At 30.8% G+C, this 21,115-nt stretch overlaps 1 protein-coding gene across 1 annotated transcript in view; it reads right to left on the bottom strand.

Annotated features, from left to right (window-relative positions):
- The window catches only part of LOC129230530 (protein Hook homolog 3-like), a 69,967-nt gene that overhangs the window by 37,140 nt on the left and 11,712 nt on the right, over nucleotides 1-21,115 (bottom strand). The window contains exons 4-9 of the mRNA XM_054864934.1: nucleotides 20,126-20,251; nucleotides 12,524-12,591; nucleotides 7,812-7,961; nucleotides 6,314-6,408; nucleotides 3,424-3,503; nucleotides 341-405 (exon numbers count right to left, since the gene is read on the bottom strand). Coding sequence (XP_054720909.1) covers nucleotides 341-405; nucleotides 3,424-3,503; nucleotides 6,314-6,408; nucleotides 7,812-7,961; nucleotides 12,524-12,591; nucleotides 20,126-20,251 — 584 coding nt within the window. The remainder of the gene's footprint in view (nucleotides 1-340; nucleotides 406-3,423; nucleotides 3,504-6,313; nucleotides 6,409-7,811; nucleotides 7,962-12,523; nucleotides 12,592-20,125; nucleotides 20,252-21,115) is intronic.

Here is a 21,115-nt window from a genome sequence, read left to right as displayed (position 1 = left end):
TTTCACCAAGTCAATTGGGGGTCTCGTTCATGATAAGTCGAGAAAGAAACGTTTTGATTTTGTTTTCAAAATAGGCAAAATGTACATTGTTGGTTAATTTTTTACCTGAAAGCAGGAGATCTTTAAAATGATACTTTATTCTTGAAGTCTGATAACATATTAAGGAACTAAAGGAGTTCACACGAAAAAAAAGGATAGAAATAATATAAGGAGTGTCTTTAAATTTTTTAATTAAGCTACAACTTTTAAATAACTTCGCAGAGATTCACTACATGGTGCTGCTGATTAATGCATTCAATACTACATAAACTTTATAATTACTGCAAAAAATAAAACATACTTTTTGCTGTAGATCAATAATTTCTTTCTGTTGGCTTTCAACTTTAGACTTTAACTCATCACGTCCTATAAAAATGAGAATAATAAGTTTAAAAAGAAAGGAAGTGGTAGTAAATAAGCGTAATTCATTAGCAATTTTTTTTTCAAGCATGTGTTGTGACTTGACTAAATAAAAAAATTGCTTTAAGAAGAAAAGAAAATCTTTCTTGGACGTAATTCATCTCATTATGTTGTAAATTTTTCTTGCCTATCAATCTTCTATCAGGACATTAACATACCCCTCCCTCTTTTTTTTGCAGGATAAGATTTTTACAATTTTTAAAAGAAATCGTTCTAAAGAAATAATTACTGAGACAGCATTTTTTAGTATATATTATCATACGTTTTACTTTATCATTCTGAAAGTTAATAATTAATCAACTGCAATAGTAACAATTACAAATAAATAAATTAATATTAATAATTATTGATTTTTTTTTTGCCTATGTCTTGGGAATTTTTTGAGCTCAATCTATGGTTTTGCAAAGAACCCCATTAGCGGTCCTTGTGTAGGACTCCTGGAGACTATTCTTCCCCTTCAGAATTATGAGTAAATCATGGAGGTGGTGAATCTATCGAACAAAGGCGAAAGTTGAACTCCTGCCTTAACCCATTAACCGCCCAAACTTGAAATTGTTATTCTTTTTTGGATAAAAATCATAAAAGTTATCATTCTGAACCTATATAATAGTAATGTGCTTAAAAAAGAACAAAAATGCACTTACTTTTACAAATATAGGGTGTTGCGTTGACGCAACGTCAGCGGAAAAGGAGCATTAATGCTAAGTAGTTTTATCGGAAATTCTTCAGCAGTTTCAATGCTTTTTATACACAGGAAATTTTTATAATCTTAGTTATGGTTCTTAAACATGCCGAGCACTTTAGAAGAAACTGAAATTTATATAAAATAAGCACATAAGGGTCATTCCATACAGATTCAACGGATGAGTGCGCTCGACCATTTTTAATTTTTTTGAAACTCATATCCCAAAAAGATGCATATGTATGATGTTTAAAACCACTTTTATTTTTTCTCTAACCTTAACTCTTAATTTTTTAGAGGTCCTCAAAAGTCATTTTCGTAGTCAAAAATGGGACTTTTAGACCTTTGCATTTTGGCCCGAATCTAATTGAATAACAATCATGGCAGAACATTTTACATTTTGATGTTAAAGTACATTAGATAATAGTCTCACACACTGAGTTATGTAGCTGTAACTTAATAATTAAAATAATGGCAGCAGGCCAAAGTTCAAGGTCAAATGTAAAATTCTTACTCATTTCAAAGGGTCATAACTCGCTTAGGGGATAAAAAACACAAAGTGAAATATGGCAAAAACTAATCACTGGAGTCACACTAATGAGGAAATATAGCTGTAATTGTGTGTTTGTTTACCCTTTATAAATTACAGTCCCTCAAAGATCAGAAAATTGAGAAAAATGACATTTTTTAGACCCCTGTAAACCAAAAGGGGATGGAATTAAAAATAAAATTTCTTGGCCAATTGAATATTCCATTCAAGTACTATACATATTATATATATTGTTTTGTGTATTTGGTTTTAAAAAAAGATACAGGTCTTTGAAATTGAGCAATTTTGCTAGTTAATTCACGCACTAAAACAGAAATAAAAAGTGTGAAAACTTCATTGCACTTTCTTAAATTATGTGCTCTATGTAATATATTATACTGGAAAAAGATATTTTAAGTAAAAAAATAATTATTTTAATTTGATAACTTAGAAATATTTGGACATAAATGAGTAGTTCATGCATGATTGACAGCTTAAGTAGTTAATTTATAGACTATCTACACACACAAATTTTCAATACATACAAACATACACTCTGTACATTAACTTGTGTAACTTGCCTAAACACGTGCAAAAGCATTATCTACATAGTTGAAAGGAAAAAAAAGGTGCGTTTTTCATTTCTTGCAGAGATGAAAAAAAAGCTTCCACAATCAAAACGTGCAGAATAAAAATGAAATATAGTTCTACCCTAAAGCAATTGAGACAGACAGTCAGTTTATCCCTTTTTCGCTGACCTTTCGTCAACGTCAACGCCGCCAGTTTTTACTTCCTCCTCCTCCCCAGCAGAAGCAGTTTCTTTGAGGAATGTTCTGATAAAAAGTGACCTTGACTAAAAGTATTTCATATCTAAACCTAAACTTTTTTTTTTTTTTTTTCTGACAGAAACCTGGATCACAAATTTAGTCAAAAAAACCATGTGAAAGAAACAATTTTTATCATATATAAAAAAAGAAATTTAAAGCACTTTTTTTATTTAACATATTTTTACTAATATTCTTAAATTCAAATTAGCAATCGATAAAAAAAATTAGATTTCTAGAGTAGTTTATATGGATATTTATTATAACCGCTGCGTCAACGCAACACCAGTGGGTAATGGGTTAATAAGGGCTTCTTTGTCCCAGGAGTGAGTACTGATAGCCTTAATTTATTGAACCAAACAGTCCCCAGGGTGGTCTCTAGGGAGGAAAAGGATCTACATTCTAAAAAAAAAAAGGACTGAGAAAAAAACCTTTGTTTCAACTTTTAAAGGTTAAAATTAGTGATGCACCGATAAATCAGCAGTAATCAGTAATCAACCACTTAGTAGATTATTCATTATAGGTCGATTTCTATTCATTGATTGGCTGAAAAATTTTCTTTGAATTAAAATTAGTTCTGCTGAGAACAAGAAACTATGTTAAATTAATTTTTTCCACCAACCAATAGCTTCAAACTCCAGTTGTTGTACCTCTATTTAATTCAAAATTTGCAAGTTATAGAGATTTGAGCAACACATTATGGTTTTTTCAGAGAAAAAATGTTAACAGAAATAAGAGGCAAAAGCAAAAATTCAGTGGGAAAAAGGACCAGATTTTTAAAAAATGGCCTTTTAGGGACTTGAAACTAAAAAAGGGTTTCTTTTAGAGGAAACAGGGATAATTGAGATCCCTGCAATAGTACCAACATTAATAATTAATGAACAAGTAAAAAGCAAATATTTTAACAAAATAAAGAGTAGAAAACTCACCAGTTTCAATTTTAAAAAGTTCATCCTGCAACAATTCCATCTTTTGTTGCATTTGCTGAAAACGTTTTCCAGCAAACGTGCTACAATAAACAAGGTAAAATGACTAAATAATTTGAAAATAGCAAACTATTTTAAAGAAATAGATACATTAGATTTCAGGGACAGTTGGAAAAATATTTATATCTTTAAGTATGCAAAATAAATCAATTAATATATTCATTCAAAAATAATTAATTTGCAATGACTGAGAACCTTTTATTCTAAGGGATCACTTTTAGCAAAGATAAGTACTTTTCTTAACCCATTAATGCCGGTTGGTACAAAAATATACCAACCGGGAAAAAAATTATTATTGATCGTTACATGGTGCTATCAGCCCAACAACTATGATTTTAACATAGTAAATAATCACAGAAAGGGGAATAAAATATAATTACTTCATCTTTGTTAAAAACAGAAGTAACAGCAGGCTTAAAACTTGAATAAATGGTAACTCCAACAGCATTCCTCTTCCATTAAAAAGCAAAATACAAGTTTTGCATATATTTTAGTAATTTCAAGAGGGATTTAAAATTGCATCATAACTGTAACAGCGCATTTCATTTAAATACACTTTTAAAAAGTTTTTATTCTCGTTTTGTGTTGTAAATTCACTTTTACTTTCAATGGTAGAAAACTGCACCAACCGGCGAATGAGAAGTCTGTATTGTTTTGGGCAAATGAAGTGCTTGACCTAAAATTTGTACAAATGAGTGATACTTTTTAAAGATTTTATGTATTTTAACATTGTTGTTAATTATATTTACAAAATTTATAAATAAAGTAAACAATTCAAGATAATGATAGGTGTTTCCGTCTTGAAACTTTCAACAGAGCTAAAGAATTCAGAAGACTCAGAATCCGTCAGTGTAGATGACTGGATAGTCCTTTATTATGGGTTTCATGGACACAAAAAGCTCCCCCATAAGAGGAAATTCGGTTTGTTTTTGATATAAGCTGTATGTGGGTTATTCTCATCATACGAACTTTTATTTCTTTCGGAACCATATTACAGCACCTAGATAATTTGGTTTAGGCTGACGTTTCACTTGGACTTTTTGAAATTTAATAAGCACCTAAGTACCAGAGGAAACTCATGCCATTATGGGCAATATTTTACTTGTATTCCAGTGATGAAAAAATTTTCTAAAAGGGGCATTCTTTCAACTTATGCATTGAAAGAGAATATACAATTGGATGCTCCATTGAGTTCAAGCAATGAAATGAAACACATACACACAATCAACCAAGAATAACATGTAATAATTCTGCAATGAAAATGATAATGTAAAATGGAATGGAAGTACTGTTGTAGCAGTTGCAAGCAATAAAGTATTCGGGACATGATGTGAATCAGGCAGTAAATGAGGCGCTTCTACAAAAAATAAAACAATTGTCTCTATGTCATAGTTATTGAAACACATAGCAAGTGGATCTGTGGGATAAACCTTTTTAATCCATAGCTAACTAGAGTATTAGAAATTGTTCAAAAAATGTGGTGGTAACTTTTTTTTTCTTGGGCATTTTGTGCAAAGTGCTATAAAAGAAAGGGCAAATACCAGAATCTTTGAAATGATGATTCACTATTTATATAGATGATTATAATGCATAAAGATTCAGTTTAATTATTTTTTAAATGCAATTACAATTTTTATATATTTTTAGCTATAGATTTTTTTAAGTTCATATTTCATAAAATTTTATTTTACAAACTGAACAAAAAATTATCATAATTTTTTGAATAAATGATTTTTTTTTTAAAACTCATTTATGTAAGTCTAAGTAATATTTTACAATTATAGATATTTAAAATCGGCAATTATTGCAATCAAACAATAAATGTGAAATTTGCATAAAAAATGTGCTCAGACTATAGATAAAAAAATGGTAAAAAATTCTGCCATAAAAATAAAAATAGAAAATTCAACGGGAAAAATTAAATTTGCATATGATGCACTTACTAGACATAAAATAAATACTAATAAAATTATCAAAATTTATTGTTTTTTTTTTCCAAAAGCAGCATTAGTGGGTTAAGGCACAAAATAGAAAATATTAAGCAAAAAAAAAAAAAAAAAAAAAAAAAAAAACTTCTGCTAAATTAGGTAAGTGAAGACCTGAGCAATTAATTTACAGTTTCAATATTATATTTTAAACAAGAAACTGGCAATACAACAGAATTTAAGCATGTAGAATAACTTTCTAGCTTAAATCAATTTACTAACTTGGAATAAATTTATGAGAAGATTTAAGAGTGCATTTAATTTTTAGACAGTGGGTCTATTTTTCGCCATTAGCCTGTACGATAAGCTTTACAATGAGTTATAAATTAAAGAAATCGACCAAGAATTGAGGAAGATCTCGGGTAGGAACAAAAAACAGGTTACAGAAATAATATATAAGGATATTTAAGATGATTTGTGACACTAAGGGAAAAGTACAGTAAAATCTGTAAGTGTTTAGGCTTCTAAATTATCTCACTGGTGAAAACAAGACATTTTTAACTCCTAATGCATTCTAAACTTTAATATTTATTTATTTTAAGTCTACTTTTAGTGGTCTGTCACTAAAAATTATTTTGTTGAAAAACTTGCTCTAGCGGGATAGATCTCCTCAATAATAATTCAATGTAAATTTTATCAATACTAAATTCTCATGAGATAAAACTCCAATATTTTATTCTTTGATAATGTTAATTTTTATTGGAAATATAGAACACTAACAAGGTAAACAGATAGAGCACCCACATCAATACAGCATCCTTAATTTTGCTGTATCTTTTCTACCAATGAAGTACAAAAAGCAAGTTATATATGTTTTTTAAGCACAGATCAATGCCATGAAAAAATACCTTGGGTCTTCCAGACTTTCTGGATGATTGAGTCTTTCTAAAAGTTTCTCATTTTCTGATATTAAACTGCTTTTTTCTTCAAGAAGAATTGCAACCTAAAAGATACCATCATATATGTTTTATTTTGCATCATTTTATAAGCAAGCACATAAGGAAACACTTTCTATAAATAGAGAAATCAATATTTTTTCTGCCTCAGTAAGTGCAAGGAATGAATAAAAAATAACAAACTTCCCTCACACATAGATCTTTCAGATATTACAAGCAAGGTTCGAAAATATCATGATATTTTCGAAAATATTTGATATTTTGATACATTTACAGTCAATTTGCAATAATTCGAATCTAATGGGACCGACAAAAAACTGACTTATCGGAAGTTTGACTTACCGCTAGTTTCAGTTTTTGACATTTTAATATTAAAAACAATCAAAATGACAATCGCATCAGACAAAATTACAACAACATGTCAAAGTGTAAACAGTACTGTACAACGACAGAAAACAAGATAACTCATTTCTGCACGTGTAACTCCTTTATTGCATATTGGCTCAACAGGTGCTCTTCTTGCGTTAGAGGTCTATTGTGCAGGAATTGCAAGTGAAGGTGAATTAATTTTTCTCTCACAGTCACTTGTTTGTTTTTTTTTTTGTTCTTTCGAAATAAATTTGAAGATATCTTGGAAAAAACTTCGAGTTAAAAAAAGTTAACTTCGAGATACTGAGAATAATTAGCATGGAATTAAAACTTTGAGTTATAGTAATATTCGAGTTAACGGACTTCGAGTTATCGCGAATTCACTGTATATTGGATATTATGATATGTACCTGATATTTTCAATCAGCAAAAAATAGTGTCTTCAAAATAGTAAATGCATCCTCAAATCACTCTTTATATTTAGAGGTGAGTTAAATGGAAATTAAGGTTGAAATTAGAGGGAAAATTCTTTCACGAGTACTTTCTTTATTATGTAAAAGGAAAGAAAAACAAGGAGCTTGTAAGGAGATAACAGGAAAATTCTGTAGTTTTAAGGGCCCCTTAAGTATTTTTTCTTAGAAAGCAGGAGTTTGTAAGGAGCGTGATAGGATAACATCTTAATGTGATGATGAAAATATTGTCAGCAAAGAGTTATAATGCAAAATAATTTTTTCAAATTAATAAATTGAGAAAGCAGCTGTACAGTCTATAAAAAAAATGTCTTTGAATTTCAGCAAATTCTCTATTTAGCTTTTTGAAAAGCAGCAAGATTTAATTAGGTGAAAACATATTTACTTTCAGTTTTATTAGAATTCATTAAACTTTATGCTGGTAAATTTTTTTAACCAAATTTAATAACTTATAAGAGACAGTTTTTAATCAACTTTATGACTTTTTTTATTTGAAATAGTCTCATCAATCAACTCAACTGGATGAGAAGTCGAAAAGACATTACATTACAAGACATTTCAACTCGGCTGACACGCAGCTAAATATCAAATCAAGCAAGCCATTTACTCACCTGCATGTCAAGTTCATGACATCTTTGAGTAATTTGTTCTTTAGATTCTTTTGTTGAATGCAAATCTTCTGTTAAACCTTTCAACTGATTGTTTAGGTCAGCGTATGTGTCCGATTGGTAAGATGCGGCCTCAGTTTCCTTTGTCATGAGCTGAAAATCAAACAATAAATAAACCAACACCTTTCCACACAAAATACATAAAAATATATCCATATCTTTCATCTTAAGCGGACAATTTTAAAAACAATAAATACAGTCAAACCTTGATATCTCGAACCTCCTTATCTCGAAACCCTTGATGTCTCGAAACAAAAATTTTACCCAGCATTTTCTATAAAAACCCCTATGTATTTTCCATAGTTATCTCGAAATTCATTTTTCGAAACCCTTGATATGTCGAAATTTTTGCACAGAAGCAAGTTTCAATTGTCGTTTTGCTTTGGCAATTTCTGTAGTAAAACCAGTTCCAAAGCCAATTGCTTAATGTTTTTCATTCCTTTTCTTGGAAATTTTGTGAATAGGGAATTGGGGCAAGATAATAGGGGGGTGGTGGCATGAAGGGGGTGCAATATTTTCCCCAGAGTTTAGAATCTTTGTGCATTTCTCTCGAACATGTTGTCCACTTTGAAGAAAGGGGTGCGATTTTTCGTCCGTCAGTTTTCAAGCGAAAACGGAAAATGCATTCCTCATTCAGCTTTTTTAACTCCTACCAATGGCTGCTGAGAATTTTTTGAATGTGAGGTTACTGGTTAAAGATAAAAGTACAATTTTTAAATTTTTAGGTGAAAAAACCAAGTTGAAATTGCTCTTCATTTTAAAATCTCATCCTGTGCACTTTTGACAATTAGAAAATTTCAAATCTACTGAAATATTGAAGACTACTTTATTGATCGTAATTCGAAGTGGTCCCATAGTACATATATAAATGCATATAGCATACCTGAGTGTAAATGTGAGAGTTACTAGTGTATTTTTTAAAAATCTTGATAACTCAAAAACTCGATATCTCAAAATTTTTCCCCATCCCGAGAGATTTGATATATCGAGGTTGTACTGTAAATGATTCTGCGCAACTAAAAAATTTCTGAGCTTCACCTCAAACTTTGTGAGAGCACAAAAAATCAAAAAATAAATAAATAAAAAAAGCACAGGCAAGAGTCTGAAAAATTGTATACACTAGTTTGCAAATAACTTTCAAGACTTTGAAAACAACATTATATGCCTCTAAAAAAACTTTCTCATCAAATATTTTTTACTGCTTGAAATTTCGGAGTTGCTGCCTAAAATATCAAAATTTTAGAAGCAAGTACCAACAGAGCCGTGTCCAAGGGGAGGGTTTTAGGGGTTAAACCCCTCCCATTGGAGAATAAATAAAAAAATAAATGAAGAATTGTGCATATTTGACTTAAAATTAGCTTTAATGTTCAAATTTGTGTACAGAACTTTTTTTAAAAAGCATTCTCTTTGAAGTTGCCTGGTAACTTACGACGCTGTCTTCTCTTAATCAACTAAAATCATATTTTGGAAAAACAGAGATGGAGGAACAGTTGAATGGGCTGTCAATACTTTGCTTAATAGTGCTTCTCATAAGGGGTTTTGATCTGGGTCGTTTCACAAAAAGCGATAACTGTTGCCGCTCTGTAGATGCAAAGTAATTGCGTTTGTTAATGTAATTTACAACTGCATCAAAACTCTTCCTATTTAGTTTGCTAAGCATTATCTTACAATATTAAATCTGAAAACATATGTTATAAAAGAGTTTGTGAAATTTTCTCAGTACTTGTTGCAATATATTGCACTGTAAACAGATAATAGGTTTGAATCTAAACAAGCAGTAAAATGGATAAATACTGAGGTTTTCTTGCCCAACCAGAAATTTCCTTCTGGGAGGTAGGGTTCATAACGATCCTTACATGTACAATACAACCTCATTTATCCGGACTAGATAGGACCAAAGGCAATCCTAATAAACGAAAATCCTGATAATAATCAATAATATTCTTAAATATGCAGACTTATCTTTTATTGCACCAAAAAACAATGCTTTCTAACAAAACTATATCATACCATTTTTTCTCAATTACTTCATCAGTTATAATTCAGCTGCAATAGTATTGGGATGACATCCAAAGTATATCATATTGTTTGCTAAATTAGTACTATACTTTATTGTACGTCCTTTGCAGGAGTAGTATGCTTAATTGAAATGAAACCGAGTATTTGGGGCATTTAAACTTCTGTTCTTGAAATCATAATTTTAAATGATTATTTACGTAAATATATTTTTTCTACAAGTTTGATCCGGATAAACAGGCGCTGGCTAAACGAGGTTCTGCTGTGTGTAAAATACATTAATAGAATAGGTAGTATATTACTTAAAACCTAATCTTCTGTGAATTTGAACCATCCCCCCCTCCCCTCCAAACTGCGAAGCCCCTCATTGTGACCTTAAACAGTGAAGAATTATTTGCACACTGAAGTGTGTTTTCCTGACAATGCAACTAAGAATGAAAATAATTGAAGCCAAAAGCAGGCCCGTCATTTGGGAGAATAGGGGGGTCAATTGCTACCCCTCTCCCTGGATTTTACAAACACAGAGATGTGCCGTCCTAAACTCGCTTTTAGAGCAATCTTGGGAGCAGGAAAATGGTGAGTTTAGAGAAGTAAAACGGTGAATTTGGAGCAGCCTGGAGCAGTAAAATTGCAAATTTGGAGCAGCTTGCAGCAGCGAAAAGTTAAATTTTGCATCAATTTGTAGCAATTATGTATATTTCACGCACAGAAACATGTGTGACATGATAAAATGATAAAAAAGGAGATTAAGGATGCAAAAAAACCATAACTCCAACACTCCAACTACTAATTGAAGCTCTCTTAATTACATTTATTTATTTGTTTATTTTATTTTATATTTATTTATTTATTTATTTTCTTTTTTGTCTAATATTTTTCACAAAAGACAAGCCATGTCCTGCTCTACTTTTTTCTTACACTGATTTAAATTTAGTTCACATATTTACTTTGCTTAATACATCACTGCTTTTGTTCACATTTAAATTTTGATGTTTGATATCTATTTTTAAATTTTGTTTGCTTTTATGTAGTTCATACATATATGTAAAAGACACAAGATATATATACATAAAACTCAAAAACATATTCAAAAAGGCTAAAAAAAAAGCAAAAAAGAATAGTTAAATTTAAAAACTTTACCTCAACAAATTACAAGTTAGTTTTAAAGAGCTATTTATTAATCTTTTTTTTCGGTACCTGTAAGTTATTTACTAACATTTGACCTTATGCACATAGTCATATATGTTACATACTGAGCTACTTGGTTAACAAATCTGAAGATCAAGCAAAGGAAATCATTAAAACCTTTAATTTTTAACTATTTGATATTTAATCAAAAAATTAATAATGAAATTACAATGAAAAAAAAAAAAAATGCTTTTGAGAAATGATGTCATAAGAAAAGGAATTTTAAAATACATGTGAAAAAATAAAAATAAAAATTTTGAGGCAGGCTCAGAATATGGAAAGTAATGTTTGAGTCTCAGAAACTTTAAATGTCTGCATTTTCATCGCCAGAGCATTAGAATTCCCCGATTTTTGCTATCTTATGTGTCTCCAACCAAAATTAGGGATCAATTTTCTGTCCTAAAATCTTAAGAAACCCAAGATTAAAAACTGGTGAACAATATTAATTTTTACACATGGCATTTGCTTAGATCAGTTCAGATGCAATTAGATTTGACATTTTTGAGTGTGCGTGGCAAGAAGACGAACTTACAAGTCCTCTTCTTCTGAAAACAAAAGATAAGAATGGTTGAAAATAATGGTCAATGCAAAATTTTTCAACTCAAAGGAAACAATCACATAATAAATTAAAACGATTGAATTTTTCAAAGGTGGATGCAATCGGATTTTGAAATACGCAAAAAATTAGGGCTACGTAAAAAAAATCATAAAAACAAGCTCCAAAGGCCTAAACTTGATGATAATCTGAAAAAACTGCCAAATATGCTGAAGGAACTGCAACATTAAATGCAAAATCGCACTTTTGGCGCAAGTTTGTCCAATTTTGGAGCAGAAAAGTTCATTTAGCAGTCTTTTGGAGCAGTTTGTCGCAACTGGCACATCCCTGCAAACATGATGAATTTAAGCATTTTTGTACATATTTTGTTGTTTTTTCAGATAAAATATATCGATCAAACACTTTGCCCCTCCCCTTCAAAATAAAATATTTTGAAGTGACAGGCCTGCAAAAACCCTCCCTTTATGAAATCCTGGACACGGGCCTGAGTACCAATAAAATAACTGAATATGTAGAACTGAAATCCTCCAAAGTAAAATTAAATCAATGAACCAACATTCATATTTGGTTTGTTTGTTGCAGTGAGTTATGTTAAAGGCACTAAAAAGAAACAAGGCACTAGTAAAAAGTTACATAAATGAATGACAATATTGAAAGCCAGCCTAAAGAGCTAAAAATTTGATGAATTAAAACAGCTTTTAAAACTAAAACTATAATCAAAATTATTTATTACATTGATTTTGAGTCCCGTAGCACTATGGTTACCTTCACCAACAGCATCAGTTGATGATTTAGTTGGGACAAGCTTCAAGTTTTATATAAAGTGTTGATTCCAGTTGCACACATACATAATAATTTAAAAAAAAAATAATAACAGTGGATAAATATTGATTACCTCTTGAATTGCATTCATCACAGAAAGCTGTATATTTTCTTCCAACCCCATTATAACTTCAATGAACTCTGAAACAATAATCATTTGGTAAAAAGTTGAAAACTTTATATCAAAATATGTGCAGCAAAATGTGTCAACCTAATTAAAGGAACAAACAAAAGCGATAAAAAACAATTTGTCTATTTTATATTTACAGCTGGCTCTCTGTTTAACGACGGTTTTTCTTGGTCCCAGATAGTCCACTGTAGTGTTAAAAGCATTCTATTTAAGGACGATTTTCTGTGGTCCCTTGAAAGTCGTCAAACAGATAACCAACTGTACTTTCATTTTTTAAACTGATACATCATATAAGTTGAATGTAATAGATACTATTTCGCAACTCGGATCAAAGCGGTGTCAGAGTTAAGAATGAACAAAATTTAATTTACTCTGAGGTAAATAATCAGCTCACGATAAAACCAAAAGTTAAGGAAGCTCAGATAAAGAGGTTCCAGCGCTCCCCTTGCAGCTCCAAAACACATACCTGCAGTATTCGTTTGCAAATTGTGCAGTAATAATATCAGTCTGCACATAGTTTAACTCTTCTCCCAGCACAATATTTTGTTTTATGTTTAAACCCTTTCATGAATGTGCACAAAGATGCTTAAGAGGGACAGGTTCTCACCTTCTGTCTACACAAAAACAATAATTTCCAAGGGAAATAGATTGGAATTATGCAAAACTTATCTATTCCATAATAAAGTGAAAAAAAAAAAAAAAAAAAAAAAAACTATAAAGTGCTACAATAGAATGCCGATTTACCATTGCTTGTGGGCCTGATAGGACAAAACCTAATCAACCGGGAAACATTACATGGGGTCAACTAAATTTTTATTCAATACTATGAAGCAGGGGAGCAGAAAATGTTTTTACTGCCAACATTTCCCCAATCTATATGAAAATTTCTCCAGAATATTACAATATGTTTTATGTTTCAGATAAAAATTCATTCCTATTACTATAAGTATAGATAATTACGGAAAAAAAAATGCATCTTTAAAACTAATAGAATGAACTGGTAACTTGTACAACTAGGTATCTAAAAAGTAAGTTGAGTAAATACATGCAAGTTTTAATTAAAATCTGCTATCTAATATTTATTATAAAATGTAAATTATTATCCAAAAAATAGCTAATGAAAATATAAAAGGTGGTGATGCAAAAGAAAATGCATTCAAAAGACACTTGGGGGGAAAATTGGGAAATTAAAAATTAAAAAACAATATTGATTCTGCAAAACCCAAATGGTTCAAATTTCCCCCGATTCTAGATCACTGGATTGGATATGTTCTGCACTCGTGCTATGAAGTAATTGGAATAAAAGTAAATGCTCACAGTAATTTGTAAAACATAAAATTAAACTCATTCACTATCAGACAAAAAAACTTTCAAAATTACAGTTGGTTCTCTGTTTAACAATGCTCTATTTAACAATTCTCTCAGTTTAAAGACCGCTTTTCACTGTCCCGGATGGTCCACTGTAGTTTTAAAACAATTCTATTTAAGGATGCATTCTACTAAAGGACGCTTTTTTGTGGTCCCTTGAAAGGCATTAGACAGAAGGGCCGTTTGCATGGACACTTTCGACCCCGGGAAAAACCTGCTTTTCACTGCATTCCGGTTATTAGCGGGTTTTATGTGGAATCTTTCTACTCCTGCTAGCTTCTGGAGTGAAAGCGATGTTTCTACCTGTAATGCATTACACGAAAGAAGTTTGTATACCAGCCGCCAAGGATGCTGGGTAAAACCGCTTTCTATGGTACAATGGGAGAACCTCTTCTGACATGGAAACGGGGAATTTTTCAATCGGGTTTTTCGCAGAGCCAGAGCAGGGGTCAAAAAGTAAGTTGTGAATGCGGCTAATGAGTCAACTGTAGTTGTGTTATTTTCCCAGGCAGAGGGTATGAAATGAAATGACTGTAACATCTTCAACTTTCCATCGTAAATTTTTTAGTAGGCTGACTGGAAAGAATTTGACAAAACTGGTTTAAATCATGATCCTGCTTTTAAAAAAAATATAAGATGTAGTTTCTTGTAGTAAAACATTAGCAGCAAGAGTGCAGTGATTTGAGAACATTAACAACATTGATGAAAATCAGGACCGCAATAACAAAAAACTATAAAAACGACAAATGTGGGAGATGTTAAATCAGGGTTCTACCGTATTCTATTGGAACCTTTTTTAAAAATTCTATTTCATTTATTATTATCATCATTTATTGTTATTACATCTTATCTTATGTTGCAGAAAGTTCCATTTATTTATTGTTCATAAATTCATTAGGCAGTTTTTTTGTTCTTGGCAAACCTCAAGCAATTTCAATTGAAAAATAATTTTTCTACTGGTTAATTGGTAAAAATGGGCCAATGTAAATAATTAAAAAGTGGCTAATTGTGGCCACTTACTAATAACTGTGTTTAATCAGTGCATCTATGTTTGATAACATCAACATATCTAAGCTACTGCATGATTTGCAATCAAATCTTCTTATCAATATGTATCTTTATTAGAGATGTAAAATTTCCGGAAATTTTCAAGTGGTGGAAAAAACCGCTTTTTTACCGTTTTTTTTTGGAAAAATTGGAAAAAATTGATTTTTTTCTGAATAAAATTAGGGTGGGTTTCTTAGTAGCTCTGTTTTTCTTGGAACATATAAGGGGTTAAGCATTAAAAAATATATGCTATCCAACACATCTTCTTCGTCTGCTTGACAGAAATGCACATAAAGGTAAGATTTATTAGGGGAAAAAAAAGCCTTTTTGTTCTAAAACTGAGAGTTTTCATGGTCAAACACCAGAAATAAGTCAAGTCGCATTCAACGAATAATATTGGGTAATGTGTGTATCTAATCATAATGATTACATTTTCTATTTTAGATTACCTTTGAAACTTGAAATATTCATTGAAATTTTCGACTTTTAAGCATGATTGATTTTCTTTTTTTTTGAAAGAAAAATAATACAATGTAACTTTGTCTGAAAATGAAAGCTATTGAGTTTTGATGTTTTCCAATCCAGTCTAAGTTCAAATCAAAACTAAATTGATTTCTCTTAAGCTGAAGAAAACTTAAACTGGAGTTTCAGTTTATTCATACGGCCGTGCTAAGCACAGTAGTAAAAGTAGTCATACCAGCACTTTTGAACAAAACTGAGTTATTATAACCAAGTTGCTCTCTGTTTCGTATTTTACTTAATAAATAAAATGTTTTAGGGTCATTTGATCAAAAACTATTTTTTTTTTTTTGAAAAATTAAAAAAAAAAAAAAAAAAAAGACATGTGAATCAAATATATGGAAGAGTCAGACTTTAAAACACAATATCTCAGCTTGAGCCCAACTGCAGATTTCACTTTTTTGCTTAGCACAGCAGTATACAGGGTGCGGCAAAAAAAAAAATTGGACAAAAATTGTATCATCGAATGGAAGAAAGGTAATTTCATTGTAATGAGTGCCTTATTTATTTTTGTTTCTCACTTTATTAGAAAATAATTTACAATATATTTCGCTGTTTATGTATTGTTTTTCGGTTTTCTTACAATTTTAAGCAAATGACCTGCTATTTTAAGTTGTTTAACCAAGTAGAATGACAGTTTGTTTGCTTGTTGTGCCTCGGCAAACGGTGTTTGAAATGGTATGCCGTTCCAAGTGACTTGGAAATGATAGTCAATGTCCAGAAAGTGTACAAAAACGAACAGTGAGCATTTCAGTTAATCGTCAGGTCATCCGAAAGCAAGTTCAATGAAATCCTTGGGTTTCCATGAGAGAAGTCGTTCGTAAGATGGGAATTAGTGAACGATAAGTGCGACTAAAGGAAAAACAGCTCAAACAGAAGTTTTACGAGTTCCAAAAAGTTCAGGCATTCGTATGACTCTAAAGATGACAGAAATGTTTGAGACGGGCTGTAAGTCTAAGCTGGAAGAGATACGGTTCACTGATTTACAGTTCAATCAGCTCATATCCCCCAGAACAATAGGATTTGGTCTGTAGACATGCCAAACACCTTAGAAAATGTTAAGTATCACCAAAATCCAAAGTCAGGCTTGGTCTGTGATGGAATCAGCACAAGCGACCAAAAAAACTTCTAGTTTTTTGTGGATGAGAGCTGTAAAGTGAATAAAAAGGGAACCAGAAGGACATTTTAGAAGTTATTGAAGTTCTGTGGGCCTAAGAGCTTTTTCAGCAATGTAGACTGGACATTTTCCTTAAACTCCACACCGATTCATATGACCAAAAAAGACAAGAGTGGTATAAGGCGCATTGTTTTTGACATGATATCATCTTTTGTGTGGACGCTCTACTCGCTAGACCTCAATCCCATTTATTTCACTGTATGGCCTATTTTAGAGTCAAAGGTATACTCTAAACTGCACATAAGTTTGAACTCTCTAAACCAATTGCTTTATAGGGAATAGGATTGATTAAAGGATTTGCGGCCCTTGAATGAAAATTTCAATAAGCAGTTGCATCTCCGTATTCCTGCAAAAGGCTGCCAGTTTGAAACCAATAAAATTTATTGATTGTTAAAGGTCTTCTCATATTATTTTTTTGTGTTTTGTTAATTTATTTATTTTTAATAAAGTTTCATGGAAAATTACTTGCCCGTTTTTTTTTTGCCACACCCTGTACATTTGGTTTGCACAGTTAGCAGAAACATAGTTTTGTGATTAAAGTTATGCTTGTTTGTTTTATGAAGAAGGAAAATAAATTCTTCACTAAGGATATTGGTTTAAGTTTTTTTTTTTCAAAAAGCATTAGTAAACGTTTTTGATCTGTATGCAAATTATATTATCATACAACAACTCACATTAAAGTGAGATAGTGTTTTAACACACGGGGGGGGGGGGGGGGAGGAGGAAATTGCATCAGAATTTAAGTCAGAAATTTCTAAGCACTTTTTGCTGAAAATTTCAATTAAAACTTCCTAAAAAGTTGAAAAATTCACTTTTTCAATTTTTCCGGAGTGAAAATAATCCCCTTTGGAAAAAAACGTTTTTTTTTTGGAAATTTTCCGGTTTTTTCCGACTGTTTTCATCTCTAATCTTTATAGATTTTTATTTCGTCAATAATATCTTACAAGACATTTTCAAGTAAATAAAAGTTTTTCTATGTTCAGCATGAAAGCATCTACCATATTTACTCGTGTATAAGTCAACCCTCCTTATTTTCAGGAGAAAAAACGGGAAAAAAATCAAAAACCCGCATATAAGTCGAGTCTCTACTTTTGGAAAAAGCAGGAGCGTTTTGCCGCTAATTTTGAATTTAAATGTTATAAAAAGAAGGAAAATTAAATGTAATAAAAATTTTTATGTTAAAAAAAATGTCCGATTTTTATTCTTTTGCACTTAAAGGGTTCACTTTTGCGATTGTGATTTTTGTAATAGTTCAATTTTGCTATTACGATTTTTTTTTTTACTGGTTGCTTATATTTCGATTTTATATCAATAAAATTTTATGATGTAGCCATTTAATATTATTTTTTTAAATGAGCAATAATTCGCCACTATCGGGAAAATTCATGAATAAGGCGATCCTCCCATTTTTCGCGCAGTACGGCGTTTATTGTAATTATTTATTCTTTATTTCAGTCAGACCATGTAAAATCATAGCAGAGCATTTAAGTATTTACTTCTTTAGCATCTGCTTAAAAGGGATGGACTAAAACTGAAAATGTTCACGTCTTAGAGTGTTTTCTTTTCTTAGAAAAAAAATTGGGGAAAATTTTCGGAAATTTTGTCCTGCGTATAAGCTGACCTCCTAACTCTAAACATCATTTTTTTGTAATACATTTCTCGACTTATGTACGAGTATATACAGTACACTAGAAAGCATTACATGGAATAAAAATTAGTATAATAAATAAAAGAGCTCATTTTTGAAAAGTAAAGCACATGTATAGGGTTGTCATCAAAATTTTACTTGAAAATAATTGCTTTCGTAGCCTGAAATTTAAAAAATAGTCGCCTATGTGGTCTCCTCAGAGGAACAGTTGAGTTGCATTTTGAATATGTGAGTTGCTTTTACCAATAATCTTTTCTTAATTTGCTCACTCAAAAACTACATTGCTTGACACAACTACACGATACAACATCTTGAAACATTACTACATCTAGTAAATGCAAGAAAATCAAAACTTTATTTCTTAGATTTAACATTTGTTTCAATATTCACTTAGTTCGTTTTTAGCATTTTTCGATGGAATTACTGTTTTAAAAAATGTAAGTTACCTTCTCGTAACATCATGAAAATGTTACGTGTAACATCACGTTTTAAGAGTCATAAAGTGAAACTTCAGATACATATATTTTTTGAAAACTTACTTACTCTGGTTTTAAAAACACCAGGAGTTATAAATTGAGTTTGTGTGTGATTGAAACAAACATATAATTACTGCATGGTCAAAAATTTTGAACATTTAGTTTAAAACTTTGATGACAAAATGGAAAACGTTTCTTAGGGGTTTAGTTACACAAACAATAAAAACTTTTGTTTCTTTTTGTTCTTCCCCCTTCTTATAACTTTTCTGCACCTTCTATTCATTTTGCTATGCTAATTTCAGACAAATCACTTTTCTCAATAGCTGATTTCAGTCATTGGTTTGTTAATTATAATAGAGAATCTGGAGACTCTTGATAGGGTCTCTTACCTGTGCCTTGTCTTTTGAGTTGTTCAGTTGATTTGGTTTAACATTTGGTTTATTCCTCTCTCTCTCTCTCTCTGCTGTTTTTTTTTTTTTTTTTAAACTTTTATCATATTTCTAATTTTTTGTTTTCTTTCAAAATCTGTTCTATCAACTTTCTTAATTTCTCCAGATAATTTTTATATCAGTTGTGTGCCTATTTGCATTTTTTAGTAGTTTCTTTGTTACTTTTACATCTCTTACACGTTGGTATTTTGCCAAAGAGTCTCTTATAGTTAGTCTTCATTTCGCATTCGCTTGGACATCTTAGAATAAAAATGAGCAGCCAATTTTCTTCTGTTTTAACTGCCCATGTCACACTACCATAAAAAAATGATCTGTCTAATCAGGGTTTAGTACTGTTTCATTTTTGTATTAACAGTTTAGATTTTAATTGGCTCTTTAAATCAATTTGTCATCGAAATTCTATAAAATTTGTTATTTAATGAAATAAAACCAAAATAAGTTAATCTAAGGTAGCATACAATCAAACTTAAGCTTGATTGTCAGAAATATAAAAATATTTACTGGATCAAAAAAGATTGAAATCTCAAATATGGGGAAAAAAAAACCGTATAAGTTATACGTTGGCATGCTTCCAAAAATTTATTCACTTATTATTTATAAAAATAAAACATAAAATAAGTTAATAAAAGATAGCATATGTGAAAAAAAATTTCTGATTGTCAAAAACATTAAAAACGTTGACAAGATTCAAAAGGATTGAAATCTAAAACAGAGGAAGTATTTTTCTCGACACACGTCTTGAGCCCACCGTACCCATCGCTCTTTCTTTCTTTATTTTCAATAAACATCACAAAATATGGCAAAAGTCGCATAAAATTATAAGCCTAATATATCAGTACACAATACAGGAATAAAAGTTACCATGTTTTCGGTCACAGTTTACGGCACAACCTAAAACCAATTGCAGGAGACGACCCAGCTCTTCAGAATCATTATTTTCTCCCAAAGAGTTTACGTCCGGCATTCTAAACCCAGTAATCTGCTGACCTAAAAAACTACAATAAAATGTATGTCAATAGTTTAATGAAATACATTTTAAAATAAAATGAAAAGCAGGTAACTAATGAATGAAAGATTTGTATAAAATGTTGCATGACATCAAAAAATGTTTATTTAATCCTAAATAATTTAATTAATCCATCCATAACATGCAATACTTTTTTTTAATATTTTACTAGACATTGATAATGCAATAACTTGCTTCCCTAGCTCCTAATGCAGATTCCATGCTTGCTAAGAAAGAAAGGAATAATTTAATCCTTGAAATTAACTCTGGGACAGAGACTTTGCCTGAGGATGATTTGAAAAATATCTTGGAAAATCTTTTTTTGACTTCAGAGTAAAGTTACCGCTAATATTAAAATTATAAGAAAGGGAGGAAAAAAAAATATTTTTCAAGTTTGAGGTGCATACAGGGTAGGGGATGCAACGAATAGTAATTTGGCCGAATACCGAATACCGAATATTCGGCTATAGTCAAGGCCGAATATTCGGCTATTCGGTCCGCCGAATAGTTAACTTGTTTTTGTCTAAAAACAAAGCACAGTTTGTATTGAAAGCACAATTTGTGTGCATTAAACAGCTTAAAATACTATATCACACTAGAAAAAAAATGTTTTGGAGTGAATTAATTATTTTTTGAAAGCATTAGTATTATCTTTAACAATATTCGGCCGAATAATTACTAATAGCAGGCACTAAGAGCAATCCTATTCATCTTATGTAAACCTATTTAATTTTCTTTTTTAAACTGGTAATCTAAAAAATAAAGAATCTATTCAAATAAGCTTCTTTTTTACCTCCCTTTCATAAGAACTTCCTTTTTTCAACATTCCTCTTTTACTTTCAAAA

The sequence above is a fragment of the Uloborus diversus genome, chromosome 9 (assembly GCF_026930045.1).
Source record: "Uloborus diversus isolate 005 chromosome 9, Udiv.v.3.1, whole genome shotgun sequence".
In the NCBI taxonomy this organism is placed as follows: Eukaryota; Metazoa; Arthropoda; class Arachnida; order Araneae; family Uloboridae; genus Uloborus; species Uloborus diversus.
Note: the sequence above shows the minus strand (reverse complement) of the source record. Positions and strands in the feature narration are given on the sequence as shown.